At 48.2% G+C, this 14,685-nt stretch overlaps 1 protein-coding gene across 1 annotated transcript in view; it reads left to right on the top strand.

Annotated features, from left to right (window-relative positions):
- poc1b (POC1 centriolar protein B) overlaps nt 1–14,685 on the top strand; it is a 61,937-nt gene that overhangs the window by 2,607 nt on the left and 44,645 nt on the right. The window contains exons 5-10 of the mRNA XM_064929343.1: nt 490–597; nt 852–967; nt 1,138–1,271; nt 4,874–4,942; nt 5,427–5,579; nt 5,764–5,844. Of these exons, the coding sequence (XP_064785415.1) occupies nt 490–597; nt 852–967; nt 1,138–1,271; nt 4,874–4,942; nt 5,427–5,579; nt 5,764–5,844 (661 nt within the window). The remainder of the gene's footprint in view (nt 1–489; nt 598–851; nt 968–1,137; nt 1,272–4,873; nt 4,943–5,426; nt 5,580–5,763; nt 5,845–14,685) is intronic.

Below are 14,685 nucleotides of genomic sequence, written 5' to 3'. Positions count from 1 at the left end.
CGGAGCCCCATGTGTCTAGATGTGTATCAAATCGTCTTGAAAGGGAAAGATGCACATCTCTTCCAGAAAGTTTATGTATGTAACTTTAAGTGATGCGGCCACACTGGGATTTGAACCCTGCAGTCCCTAAAGGGGGAAACAGATTGGATATTTTCCATATTCCAAAAATGTTGCTCACCAAATGTTTGCTGCAGTGGGACAACATAGAACCATGAGAACTAGTCATGATACTCAGTCATGGTACTAAAAGTGCTGAAAACATATTGGTTCTTTATTTAAGAAGATGGTGAACAAGCTATGAAGGACAAATACTGCGAGTTTTGGTGCAGGTACAACCAACTAGCACAAAATTAATATTGCAATATTGTCAAACTATATGATATACCCTCATAATATCCCGATATGTAACTGATTCAATATAATTTTTTCTCCTCCATCACAACTGATGAAGATTGTGTCTGTCTGCGCTGTAACTGTTTTGTCATTTAGGTTTTCTCCTGACGGCCGTCTAATTGCCTCCTGTGGTGACGACCGCACAGTGCGACTGTGGGACACCTCCTCCAAACAGTGCATCAATTGCTTTACAGAGTATGGAGGGTAAGAAATATACTTATGTTATATATTTGAAGGCTATACTAAACCTGTCATTGATTTATTTGGCATTTGTAATAAAATAAATTCAGTTTATATTGATGTAACATGACTGTCTGTCGGGGGTGAGGGGAGTCTAACCATTTTCAAGGGTTTTCTACATGACCACTTGGTGGTGTTGTTGTATTGCATTTTATATTTGGAACCACCTAACATGGTTGACACCTTTAAGTAGTAGCCTATTCCCTCCGCCTTCCTAGATCAGCAACATTTGTAGACTTCAACACCAGTGGCACCTGCATAGCATCCTCAGGAGCAGACAACACGCTGAAGATCTGGGACATACGGACAAACAAACTGCTCCAGCATTACCAAGGTAACAAGCTTTTAAAAGGCTTAAGAATTCTACTGAATGACAGCCTGGTTGCCAAACATTTTTCTATTTTAGAGTGTACTTTACTAGAAACACACCTGGCAACCAATCTTCCTGTATTAGAGAGGCCAGGTTCAATGTCTGCACACACAAATCTCTGTTTTTGGTATCAGTCCACAGTGCAGGGATCAATTGCTTTTCCTTCCACCCGTCTGGAAACTATATGATCAGTGGCTCCAGTGACAGCACAGTGAAGATCCTGGACCTGCTGGAGGGACGCCTCATCTACACCCTCCACGGACACAAGGTAATGCTTAGGCCACACTTAGGACCACGCTAAGGCTGTTCTTTATGCTACAGTATGTGGACACGCCCATCTGAAAAGAACAAGAAGGCCCGTACACTGTTTATGCTCCCAATTCACCTCTTTAGTCACTACGTTTCGATCCGAAACGGATCTTCATCAGGTCAAACGGACTGCGTGCTCACATCCCCAAATATACGCTTTTGACCTCACATGACCATTACGCACATGACGCATGGTTGGTGTGGAAACAATGCAATTCACTTTTGCACATAGTCAATCTATAATTAATCACACAGGTACATATGGTCATATGGGTCCAAGTTTAAACCAAGACAACAGTTTAAAAAAACAACAACCCAAAACTAGATTACCCCGGAAGCTCGATACCAGTGTACTGCTCTCAGAGAGCTGATATTGTGATGAGCCTCCATGATTATGCACAGGCTTTCTCTAATTAAGAGTCCTGATTTAGAGGTCGACTGATTAATCGGAATGGCCGTTGAATTAGGGACGATTTCAAGTTTTCATAACAATCGGTAATCTGCATTTTTGGACACCGATCATGGCCGATTGCACTCCACGAGGAGACTGTGTGGCAGGCTGACTACCTGTTATGAGGAGACTGTGTGGCAGGCTGACTACCTGTTATGAGGAGACTGCGTGGCAGGCTGACTACCTGTTATGAGGAGACTGTGTGGCAGGCTGACTACCTGTTATGAGGAGACTGCGTGGCAGGCTGACTACCTGTTATGAGGAGACTGTGTGGCAGGCTGACTACCTGTTATGAGGAGACTGTGGCAGGCTGACTACCTGTTATGAGGAGACTGTGTGGCAGGCTGACTACCTGTTATGAGGAGACTGTGTGGCAGGCTGACTACCTGTTATGAGGAGACTGTGTGGCAGGCTGACTACCTGTTATGAGGAGACTGTGGCAGGCTGACTACCTGTTATGAGGAGACTGCGTGGCAGGCTGACTACCTGTTATGAGGAGACTGCGTGGCAGGCTGACTACCTGTTATGAGGAGACTGCGTGGCAGGCTGACTACCTGTTATGAGGAGACTGTGTGGCAGGCTGACTACCTGTTATGAGGAGACTGTGTGGCAGGCTGACTACCTGTTATGAGGAGACTGTGTGGCAGGCTGACTACCTGTTATGAGGAGACTGCGTGGCAGGCTGACTACCTGTTATGAGGAGACTGCGTGGCAGGCTGACTACCTGTTATGAGGAGACTGTGTGGCAGGCTGACTACCTGTTATGAGGAGACTGCGTGGCAGGCTGACTACCTGTTATGAGGAGACTGCGTGGCAGGCTGACTACCTGTTATGAGGAGACTGCGTGGCAGGCTGACTACCTGTTATGAGGAGACTGCGTGGCAGGCTGACTACCTGTTATGAGGAGACTGTGTGGCAGGCTGACTACCTGTTACTCAGTGCAGCAAGGAGCCAAGGTAAGGTGCTAGCTAGCATTAAACGTATCTTATAAAAAACAATCAATCTTAACATAATCACTAGTTAACTACACATGGTTGATGATATTACTAGTTTATCTTGCTTGTCTTGCGTTGCATATAATTGATGCGGTGCCTGTTAATTTATCATTGAATCACAGCCTACTTCGCAAAACGGGTGATTTAACAAGCGCATTTGCGAAAATGGCACTGTCGTTGCACCAGTGTGTACCTAACCATAAACACCATTCTTAAAATCAATACACAAGTATATATTTTTAAACCTGCATATTTAGTTAATATTGCCTGCTTACTTGAATTTCTTTTAACTAGGGAAATTGTCACTTCTTTTGCGTTCTATGGAACAGTCAGGGTATATGCAGCAGTTTGGGCCGCCTGGCTCGTTGCGAACTCTGTGAAGACCATTTCTTCCTAACAAAGACAGCCAACTTCGCCAAACTGGATGATTTAACAAAAGCGCATTTGCGAAAAAAGCACAATCGTTGCATGAATGTACCTAACCATAAAAATCAATGCCTTTCTTAAAATCAATACGCAGAAGTATATATTTAGTTAAAAGAAATTCATGTTAGCAGGCGATATTAAACTAGGGAAATTGTGTCTCTTCTCTTGCGTTCTGTGTAACAGGGTCAGGGTATATGCAACAGTTTGGGCTGCCTGGCTTGTTGCGAACTAATTTGCCAGAATTTTACATAATTATGACATAACATTGAAGGTTGTGCAATGTAACAGCAATACTTAGACTTATGGATGCTACCCGTTAGATAAAATACGGAACGGTTCTGTATTTCACTGAAAGAATAAACCATTTTATTTTCGAAATTATAGTTTCCGGATTTGAACATATTAATCACCTAAGGCTTGTATTTCTGTGTGTTATTATAATTAAGTCTATGATTTGATAGAGTAGTCTGACTGAGCGATGGTAGGCAGCAGCAGGCTCGTAAGCATTCATTCAAACAGAACTTTACTGGGTTAGACAGCAGCTCTTCGCTGTGCTTCAAGCATTGCGCTGTTTATGACTTCAAGCCTATCATCTCCCGAGATTATGCTGGTGGAGCCGATGTGTTCCTGGTTCGAGCCCAGGTAGGAGCGAGGAGAGGGACGGAAGCTATACTGTTACACTGGCAATACTAAAGTACCTATTAGAACATCCAATAGTGAAAGGTATGTGAAATATAAATGGCATAGAGAGAAAGTCCTATAATTACGACAACCTGAAACTTCTTACCTGGGAATATTGAAGACTCGTGTTTAAAGGAACCACCAGCTTTCATATGTTCTCATGTTCTGAGCAAGGAACTTAAACGGTAGCTGTTTTACATGGCACATATTGCACTTTTACTTTCTTCGCCAACAGTTTGTTTTTGCATTATTTTAACCAAATTGAACATGTTTCATTATTTATTTGAGACTAAATAGATTTTATTGATGTATTATATTAAGTTAAAATAATTGTTCATTGTTCATTCAGTATTGTTGTAATTGTCATTATTACAAAAATAAAATAAAATATATATATATATAAAAATCGTCGGATTAATCAGTATCGGCTTTTTTGGGGGGGCGTTGAAAAATCATAATCGGTCAACCTCTAGTCCTGATTTTACTCCTTGTTTTGCTATCCTTGTTTTCAGAGCTTATTTAGTTTTTCCTATATAGCATAGACCACAAATACACTTGATCCTTCTGTGGAACACGGAATGATGCCAAATATAATTCTTGACGACCAATGCTTTATGTGCATCAGTGATTTAATTAAAGTGAATTGTTTCCACAACCACCATGTGTTGTGTGTGTAATGGTCATGTGAGGTGGGCTGTGAGCACTCGACCTGACAAAGATCCGGAAATGTAGTCAGTAAAGCAATGAATGGGGAGCGTATACGGTGTGCAAGTCTTCCTGTTCTTTACTGGCATTCTTTATTAGCCCAGAACCTGAGGACGTGCGTATGATCACAAACGTTTCTATAGACATACCCTTCTGAACTATAGAAATAGAATTGCTAGATTATTATTAGTAATTAAAATTCTATGATCTGAACATCTGAAGCAAGGAGCTGTCATGGTCTCTAGTCTTATCTTATGTTGTAGTGTCTGTGATTTGAAGTGTTCTAGTTGTTTTGACTCCTAGGGTCCTGTCCTGGCTGTGGCCTTCTCCAGGGGAGGAGACTTCTTTGCCTCAGGGGGTTGTGATGCTCAGGTGGGTGGAATAACTGTGTTCATGGTATGAATGGAAGCAGATGGCTCAGTAGGGAACACCAGCAAAATATTTTTCTGCATAATCTATATCTGATCAGTCTTCTTATTGGGAAAAATGCAGGTAGTAGATCTCTGTATACTCCGGACAGACTATCATATTCTCCCATCGTCCGGGTTCGGGGAAGGTTTGGCCGGGGTAGACTGTTATTGTAAATAAGAATTTGTTCTTAACTGATTTAGTTAAATAAAAAAATCTACTTATTTGCAATGATGAGCTGGTTTCCTGCCCTAATGGCTCATATCTATCAACATTTACATTTGTCATTTAGCAGAGCCATTTACAGGAACAATCAGGGTTAAGTTCCTTGCTCAAGGGCACATCGGCAGATTTTTAACCTAGTCTGCTTGGGGATTAGAAAACCAGCGACCTTTCGGCTCAACGACCTTCCAACGCTCTTAACCGCGAGGCTAACTACCACCCCCAGGTTTTAATGTGGAAGACCAACTTTGATTCTTTTGACTACCGTGAGGTCCTGAGCAGACACAGCCAGCGGGTCAGCCCCGACCCCCCTCCTCACCTGACAGACATCTACCCTCGAGGACCACACCTCCACTCCGCCCAGTCTGGGGCTATAGAGGTCAGAGGGCAACACAGACATAACACACATGGATAAACACAATCATCTTCTCACTGACTTCACATTTGATTCAGACATGTAAAATTCATATTCCTATAAATGCATCCATAATGCATTGCATACAGGTGGTGTTTTGTATTCCAAATGCTTCACAATGTTGTGACCATTGTTCTCCTCCCCATAGATCAGTCCCATGGTGGCAGACACCCAGACCACTGTCCCGGCTGTCATAGAGGTGGGCCAGACCCTCTACACAGCCACTACGGTAAGAACCCTTCTACCCACCAGCACGATCTCCCTCACAGCCAATCGGCACAGTCAGATGTCCGTTTCATCTGGATATAACTGAGTCATCTTCGGGAGGCATGAAACAAAAGGAAACGCTCCAAAACTGTACGAAACAGGGTCTTTTCCAATAAGAAACTCTTTTAATTTTCCTTTACTGTGTGCCCTAATGAACAAGTCCTTGGATTGTGTGTGTGCGCGTTGTCTGAGGTTCCCAGGTAGACTTCATGATGTGTAACATGTATAGTCCACCAGGTGGGGATACAGACCAGTGTTTAATTGAGTCATTGGTGACAACAGCATTATCAACACCTTCTCTGTGTGTGCTCTCCATTGCAGTGCCCTGACCCACAATGCACTCAAAGGAGTTCACAATACCAGCGAGCTGTTTTAGGTTGACAAACAGAGCAGCACTGTACTGTAGGCAGCTTGGGCTTCTCTGTGGTTGTTGAAGAGTAATATGTAGTTTATTCATTAATTCATGAGTTTGTTCATGTGTTCATTCATGCCAGATTGGCCTAAATGGGTGTGCTGCGGACAGACAGTTTAACATGGCATTGTTGGTAGCATCAAGCATCTTTGTAGATGGGAACAACATGCCTACTGAATATGTAGATCCGATTCATCCATGTCGGCAGCAAAGAGCTTCTCTGTACCTCCCCCGTCCCTGCACTGTGAGTACTGCCTTTGGCTTAAAAAGTACGGTCTGGCTGCATCCTCCTTTTCCTGTCGCTCTGTCTCTGTCTGTCGCTCTGTTTCTGTCTGTCTCTCTGTCTGCCGCTCGCTCTCTGTCTGCCGCTCGCTCACTCGCTCTCAGTCTGCCGCTCGCTCACTCGCTCTCAGTCTGCCGCTCGCTCGCTCTCAGTCTGCCGCTCGCTCGCTCTCAGTCTGCCGCTCGCTCGCTCTCAGTCTGCCGCTCGCTCGCTCTCAGTCTGCCGCTCGCTCGCTCTCAGTCTGCCGCTCGCTCGCTCTCAGTCTGCCGCTCGCTCGCTCTCAGTCTGCCGCTCGCTCGCTCTCAGTCTGCCGCTCGCTCGCTCTCAGTCTGCCGCTCGCTCGCTCTCAGTCTGCCGCTCGCTCGCTCTCAGTCTGCCGCTCGCTCGCTCTCTGTCTGCCGCTCGCTCGCTCTCAGTCTGCCGCTCGCTCGCTCTCAGTCTGCCGCTCGCTCGCTCTCAGTCTGCCGCTCGCTCGCTCGCTCTGTCTGCCGCTCGCTCGCTCTGTCTGCCGCTCGCTCGCTCGCTCTGTCTGCCGCTCGCTCGCTCGCTCGCTCTGTCTGCCGCTCGCTCGCTCGCTCTGTCTGCCGCTCGCTCGCTCGCTCTGTCTGCCGCTCGCTCGCTCGCTCTGTCTGCCGCCGCTCGCTCGCTCTGCCGCCGCTCGCTCGCTCTGTCTGCCGCTCGCTCGCTCGCTCTGTCTGCCGCTCGCTCGCTTCGCTCTGTCTGCCGCTCGCTCGCGCTCGCTCTGTCTGCCGCTCGCTCGCTCGCTCTGTCTGCCGCTCGCTCGCTCGCTCTGTCTGCCGCTCGCTCGCTCGCTCTGTCTGCCGCTCGCTCGCTCGCTCTGTCTGCCGCTCGCTCGCTCGCTCTGTCTGCCGCTCGCTCGCTCGCTCTGTCTGCCGCTCGCTCGCTCGCTCTGTGCCGCTTCGCTCGCTCTGTCTGCCGCTCGCTCGCTCGCTCTGTCCGCCGCTCGCTTCGCTCGCTCTGTCCGCCGCTCGCTCGCTCTGTCCGCCGCTCGCTCGCTCTGTCCGCCGCTCGCTCGCTCTGTCTGCCGCTCGCTCGCTCGCTCTGTCTGCCGCTCGCTCGCTCGCTCTGTCTGCCGCTCGCTCGCTCTGTCTGCCGCTCGCTCGCTCTGTCTGCCGCTCGCTCGCTCTGTCTGCCGCTCGCTCGCTCTGTCTGCCGCTCGCTCTGTCTGCCGCTCGCTCGCTCGCTCTGTCTGCCGCTCGCTCGCTCGCTCGCTCTGTCTGCCGCTCGCTCGCTCGCTCTGTCTGCCGCTCGCTCGCTCGCTCTGTCTGCCGCTCGCTCGCTCGCTCGCTCTGTCTGCCGCTCGCTCGCTCGCTCTGTCTGCCGCTCGCTCGCTCGCTCTGTCTGCCGCTCGCTCGCTCTGTCTGCCGCTCGCTCGCTCTGTCTGCCGCTCGCTCGCTCGCTCTGTCTGCCGCTCGCTCGCTCGCTCTGTCTGCCGCTCGCTCGCTCGCTCGCTCTGTCTGCCGCTCGCTCGCTCGCTCTGTCTGCCGCTCGCTCGCTCGCTCTGTCTGCCGCTCGCTCGCTCTGTCTGCCGCTCGCTCGCTCTGTCTGCCGCCGCTCGCTCTGTCTGCCGCTCGCTCGCTCGCTCTGTCTGCCGCTCGCTCGCTCTGCCTGCCGCTCGCTCGCTCTGCCTGCCGCTCGCTCGCTCTGCCTGCCGCTCGCTCGCTCTGCCTGCCGCTCGCTCGCTCGCTCTGCCTGCCGCTCGCTCGCTCGCTCGCTCTGTCTGCCGCTCGCTCGCTCTGTCTGCCGCTCGCTCGCTCTGTCTGCCGCTCGCTCGCTCTGTCTGCCGCTCGCTCGCTCTGTCTGCCGCTCGCTCGCTCTGTCTGCCGCTCGCTCGCTCTGTCTGCCGCTCGCTCGCTCTGTCTGCCGCTCGCTCGCTCTGTCTGCCGCTCGCTCGCTCTGTCTGCCGCTCGCTCGCTCTGCCTGCCGCTCGCTCGCTCTGCCTGCCGCTCGCTCTGCCTGCCGCTCGCTCTCTGTCTGCCGCTTGCTCGCTCTCTGTCTGCCGCTCGCTCTCTGTCTGCCGCTCGCTCTGTCTGCCGCTCGCTCGCTCTCTGTCTGCCGCTCGCTCGCTCTGTCTGCCGCTCGCTCGCTCTGTCTGCCGCTCGCTCGCTCTGTCTGCCGCTCGCTCGCTCTGTCTGCCGCTCGCTCGCTCTGTCTGCCGCTCGCTCGCTCTGTCTGCCGCTCGCTCGCTCTGTCTGCCGCTCGCTCGCTCTGTCTGCCGCTCGCTCGCTCTGTCTGCCGCTCGCTCGCTCTGTCTGCCGCTCGCTCGCTCTCGCTCTGTCGGGCAATCTCGCTCTGTCTCGCTCTGTCGGGCAATCTCGCTCTGTCTCGCTCTGTCGGGCAATCTCGCTCTGTCTCGCTCTGTCGGGCAATCTCGCTCTGTCTCGCTCTGTCGGGCAATCTCGCTCTGTCTCGCTCTGTCGGGCAATCTCGCTCTGTCTCGCTCTGTCGGGCAATCTCGCTCTGTCTCGCTCTGTCGGGCAATCTCGCTCTGTCTCGCTCTGTCGGGCAATCTCGCTCTGTCTCGCTCTGTCGGGCAATCTCGCTCTGTCTCGCTCTGTCGGGCAATCTCGCTCTGTCTCGCTCTGTCGGGCAATCTCGCTCTGTCTCGCTCTGTCGGGCAATCTCGCTCTGTCGGGCAATCTCGCTCTGTCGGGCAATCTCGCTCTGTCTCGCTCTGTCGGGCAATCTCGCTCTGTCGGGCAATCTCGCTCTGTCTCGCTCTGTCGGGCAACTCGCTCTGTCGGGCAATCTCGCTCTGTCTCGCTCTGTCGGGCTCTCGCTCTGTCGGGCAATCTCGCTCTGTCTCGCTCTGTCGGGCTCTCGCTCTGTCTCGCTCTGTCTCGCTCTGTCGGGCTCTCGCTCTGTCGGGCTCTCGCTCTGTCGGGCAATCTCGCTCTGTCTCGCTCTGTCGGGCAATCTCGCTCTGTCTCGCTCTGTCGGGCAATCTCGCTCTGTCTCGCTCTGTCGGGCAATCTCGCTCTGTCTCGCTCTGTCGGGCAATCTCGCTCTGTCTCGCTCTGTCGGGCAATCTCGCTCTGTCTCGCTCTGTCGGGCAATCTCGCTCTGTCTCGCTCTGTCGGGCAATCTCGCTCTGTCTCGCTCTGTCGGGCAATCTCGCTCTGTCTCGCTCTGTCGGGCAATCTCGCTCTGTCGGGCAATCTCGCTCTGTCGGGCAATCTCGCTCTGTCTCGCTCTGTCGGGCAATCTCGCTCTGTCTCGCTCTGTCGGGCAATCTCGCTCTGTCTCGCTCTGTCGGGCAATCTCGCTCTGTCTCGCTCTGTCGGGCAATCTCGCTCTGTCTCGCTCTGTCGGGCAATCTCGCTCTGTCTCGCTCTGTCGGGCAATCTCGCTCTGTCGGGCAATCTCGCTCTGTCTCGCTCTGTCGGGCAATCTCGCTCTGTCTCGCTCTGTCGGGCAATCTCGCTCTGTCTCGCTCTGTCGGGCAATCTCGCTCTGTCTCGCTCTGTCGGGCAATCTCGCTCTGTCTCGCTCTGTCTCGCTCTGTCTCGCTCTGTCTCGCTCTGTCTCGCTCTGTCGGGCAATCTCGCTCTGTCTCGCTCTGTCGGGCTCTCTCGCTCTGTTTGCCTGCTGGCTAGCTTGCTCTGTCTGGCTTGCCCTTTCTGTGTGTGAGGTTGGCTTGGCTTCCTGTGTGTGTTGCCAGAGCGTGGCCGAGTGGATGCCCGTGCCTGCCAGCAGAGAGGGGGAGAGAAAGTGAAGGAGTGAAAGAAAAGCATCTCAGGGCATCTCCCAGACTAACACACACACACTCTGTTAGCTAACAGAGGCCTGTACTGAATGAAGGGACAAGGGTGGTTCACCCCCTGGTCTTTCCCTGTCAGCTCCCATCACCGGGTAGGACTACTAGATATCCTCCAAACCCACACAGTGTCTTCCTGCCCTGGGTTAGTGTTTCCTAATGTTGCTTCCTTAACAAGCGTAGTGAGGGAGGGAGGGAGGGGCTGAATTCTGCTTGGAGGGGGTCTTTACCCACTGACAGGCATTATTTCAGGGTGATTCCATCTCACACAGACTTATATGCTTTTATATGTTATAGGCTGTTTGTGCGTATGCATGTGTTTATGTCTTGGAGACTTGTGTGTGTATGTGTGTGGCGGGGTACAGTGTGCCTATGCCGATGAGGCTACATGCCTGTGTCATGTATGCTTGTGTGCGTAAATCTATGGGGTAAATTGTGACGCACTTTGACATGACTCAATTCATGTAGATTCTCATTGCTTTCTACTTAATTGCCTGTTCTCTCTTCCCCTTTGTTCTCTTGGTCATTTTCTCATTCTCTCTCTTGCCCTCTTATTCTCGTTCTCTCAATTCAAATGGCTTTATTGGCATGAAACGTGTTACCACACAGTGCATTCGTAACGTATTCAGACAGGCTTTTTCCACATTTTGTTATGTTACAGCCTTGTTCTAAATTTTATAAAATGTTTTCCTCATCAATCTACATACAGTACTATGATGACGTGAATACAGGTTTTTAGAAATTTTAGCTAATTTATTAAAAATAAACACACTTTATTTACATAAGTATTCAGACCCTTAGTTTTGAGACTCGAAATTGCCCTCAGGTGCATCCTGTTTTCATTGATCATTATTGAGGTGTTTCTACAACTTGGAGTCCACCTGTGGTAAATGAAATTGATTTGGAAAGGCACACCTGTCCTATATAAGGTCATGTGGATGTATCTTTAGGCCTATCTTCAAACTCAGTGCCTCTTTCCTTGACATTATATAGTCTGGATTTGAACCAGGGTTTTTTCTGCGCCACCCGGAAGCCCAGTGTGTGTGTGTGTGTGTGTTGGGAATGACTCAAAGGCAAATGGTGCGTTCATGTTTTTCCACTGCTCTGCTGTGTCCCTCGCCTGCCTGCCTGTCTGTCATCTCACTCCGCCTCCTCTCTGGGTTTGTGGCTGAGACAAAGGGAGTGTACCTTGAGTGTCAACTGAAATTGCATTCAATTGAAATCACATCAACTGAACTACATGGAGTAGGCAGGCGTGAAATTAGTCCAGAGCAAATGGCAATATGATGTAATACATTTTTTTTTATTTTGTCATCCTACCGTGTAAACAAGAATCTGCCAGCACCAAAGCTTCCGTCCTCTGCAGTAGGAACAGGAAATACAGGATATTGGATGGCCCAGAGGTGTGGATACCAGATTTAAGTGCTGTGGATAGAAAAGCACGAGTGACCAGACATGATGGAAGTGGCTTCAGATAGACACACACAGTCCTCAGGAGAGCAAGGTTCACTTTCCACCACAAAAGTGCGCGAGAGTGAACTCTACGTACAGAGAAATACACTGAGGGATGTGTACCAAACTACTATAGGCCCTAAAATAATCTGTATTATGATATATTTGCCTCAATTATCATGACAACATTAGTGTGCACCAGTTTACTTTGTGTTAACCTTAACTACCACTACTGCTTTCAATGTTTTAGCTATCAATTATCTTGTTCTAATGGCCCATATTGTCCAAGCTCTATCTTAGAGACTTCCTCCTCACCGCCTGGGAGTGAACACTGTCTTGTCTTTGGCTATGCCGGATTAAGTGATATGACATGCTATTCTATAAAATAATTTCTCCGTAATTAATATTAGCTGATTGAGCTCGTCATGTAAATGTAATTAACTAGAGTCGGGCACCACAAAATAATATTTATAGAGCTGTTATCTTCCAAATAAACTCTTAAAGACCTATTAATATTTTACATCAATAATAAGTCAATATTAATCCTCATCTTAATTCGGTCTCAAATTATAAATTCTTGGTTATCCGCACGAACCCTGGCTAACAAGTCGAATCAGCAATACAAAATTGGGTTTAATTATTTATTTACTAAATACCTAACTAATCACACAGAATTACACAATTCAATCATAACTTGATTACAAATGACGTCGTAAAGGAAAGCATCCCTAGCGGGCGGAACAGATATGACAGCTTGTTACATAAAAGAAAAGGGGCTGGGTTTGAGTGAAAGAGCGGGAAGACTGAGGAGCAAAGGGAAGATGCTGTGCTATCGTAAATACAGTATCTTTTGCATTCTAAATTACCGTCCATTTGGAAAAGGAAAATGCAATACATATTTACTCTGAGCTGTGCTTCGGTAGGTTGGTGGTAGATGGAAGGCCGTGTTGCCCAACCGAGTCCTTTGAAGAATGTCTCTGGTTGTCAATTGAATACGTTGTAGTAACGTCGTTGGGTGATAGATGGGATACTCGGTCTGTTCCTTCCTAACCCTCGTTTGCAGCTGCTGTTGCTAACTCAACGGCTAGGAGGTATCACTTCTGTAGTGAATAAGAGTTCAAAGTTCATACCATTCGCAACCAAAGCTCACGCTGATGTTGGCTTCGTTCTGTAGTTATCTGAACCATTCTGACATAGGACCGTCGTCCTCGGAAGATGAGGTTATATTGTCGTCAAGGGCTTATAAAGGAAGGGAGAGGAGGGCGTGTTTTATAGCCCATGTCCCTTCACAGGTGCGGGCCACTGATTTGAGCAGAGCCCTGTCTTATGAAAACCCAAATCTCACATTTTAGAAGCTAAAATCACATTTCATCCCATCACGAATAATTTCATATTCAAACATTTAAATTGAACAACAAATCCGATAAACTCTACAGTGGAAAGTCTACACATCAGAGTTATGTCATCTTATCATTGATGAGAATGTCTCAGATGACAAACGAACTGACATCATATTCATTACGCACCACCGCATATGTTCCATTGGTCGGATTACCAGAATATAGTTCATTTCCCCCCACCTTCTGATGTTCTCAGAATCTCTGTTAACCTCTAGCGTCGAGCAATCCCGTATCCGGGAGCGTAATCATAGCCTCAAGCTCATTAGCATAACGCAACGTTAACTATTCATGAAAATCGCAAATGAAATAAATATATTGGCTCACAAGCTAAGCCTTTTGTTAACAACACTGTCATCTCAGATTTTCAAAATATGCTTTTCAACCATAGCTACACAAGCATTTGTGTAAGAGTATTGATAACTAGCATAGCATTATGCCTAGCATTCAGCAAGCAACATTTTCACAAAAACAAGAAAAGCATTCAAATAAAATAATTTACCTTTGAAGAACTTTGGATGTTTTCAATGAGGAGACTCTGTTAGATAGCAAATGTTCAGTTTTTCCAAAAAGATTATTTGTGTAGGAGAAATTGCTCCGTTTTGTTCATAACGTTTAGCTAAGAAAAAAACAACATTCAGTCATTACAACGCCAAACTTTTTTCCAAATTAACTCCATAATATCGACAGAAACATGGCAAACGTTGTTTAGAATCAATCCTCAAGGTGTTTTTCACATATCTATTCGATGATAAATCATTTGTGGCAGTTGCCTTTCTCCTCTGAACCTAATGGAAAAGTGGACGCAGCTGGAGATTGCGCAATAATTTCGACGGAGGACCCCAAGCGGACACCTGGTAAATGTAGTCTCTTATGGTCAATCTTCCAATGATATGCCTACAAATACGTCACAATGCTGCAGACACCTTGGGGAAACGACAGAAAGTGTAGGCTCTTTCCTGGCGCATTCACAGCCATATAAGGAGACATTGGAACACAGCGCATTCAACATCTGGGGCACTTCCTGTATGAAATTTCATCTTGGTTTCGCCTGTAGCATTAGTTCTGGGGCACTCACAGACAATATCTTTGCTGTTTTGGAAACGTCAGTGTTTTCTTTCCAAAGCTGTCAATTATATGCATAGTCGAGCATCTTTTCGTGACAAAATATCTTGTTTAAAACGGGAATGTTTTTTTTATGCAAAAATTAAGAGCGCCCACTATATCGAAGAAGTTAACCAAGGGTTTTGCAAATGTAACTTCAGTAGGGTAGAGGGAGGGGGAAGAGGTATTTATGATTGTCTTAAACCTACCCCCCAGGCCAACGTCATGACAACACTATGCTTAAAATAAATATTCTGTTTATGTTCTATGCACTTAGACTTCTGATGTTCCAACATGAACATGATTTCTCTCAATGAATGCTGTCTTTTCAGGTCCTGTAAAGATATTGATCGAATGAACCATCTCTCCTCTGAGTA

Source organism: Oncorhynchus masou, chromosome 22 (assembly GCF_036934945.1).
Source record: "Oncorhynchus masou masou isolate Uvic2021 chromosome 22, UVic_Omas_1.1, whole genome shotgun sequence".
Lineage (NCBI taxonomy): Eukaryota > Metazoa > Chordata > Actinopteri > Salmoniformes > Salmonidae > Oncorhynchus > Oncorhynchus masou.
Note: the sequence above shows the minus strand (reverse complement) of the source record. Positions and strands in the feature narration are given on the sequence as shown.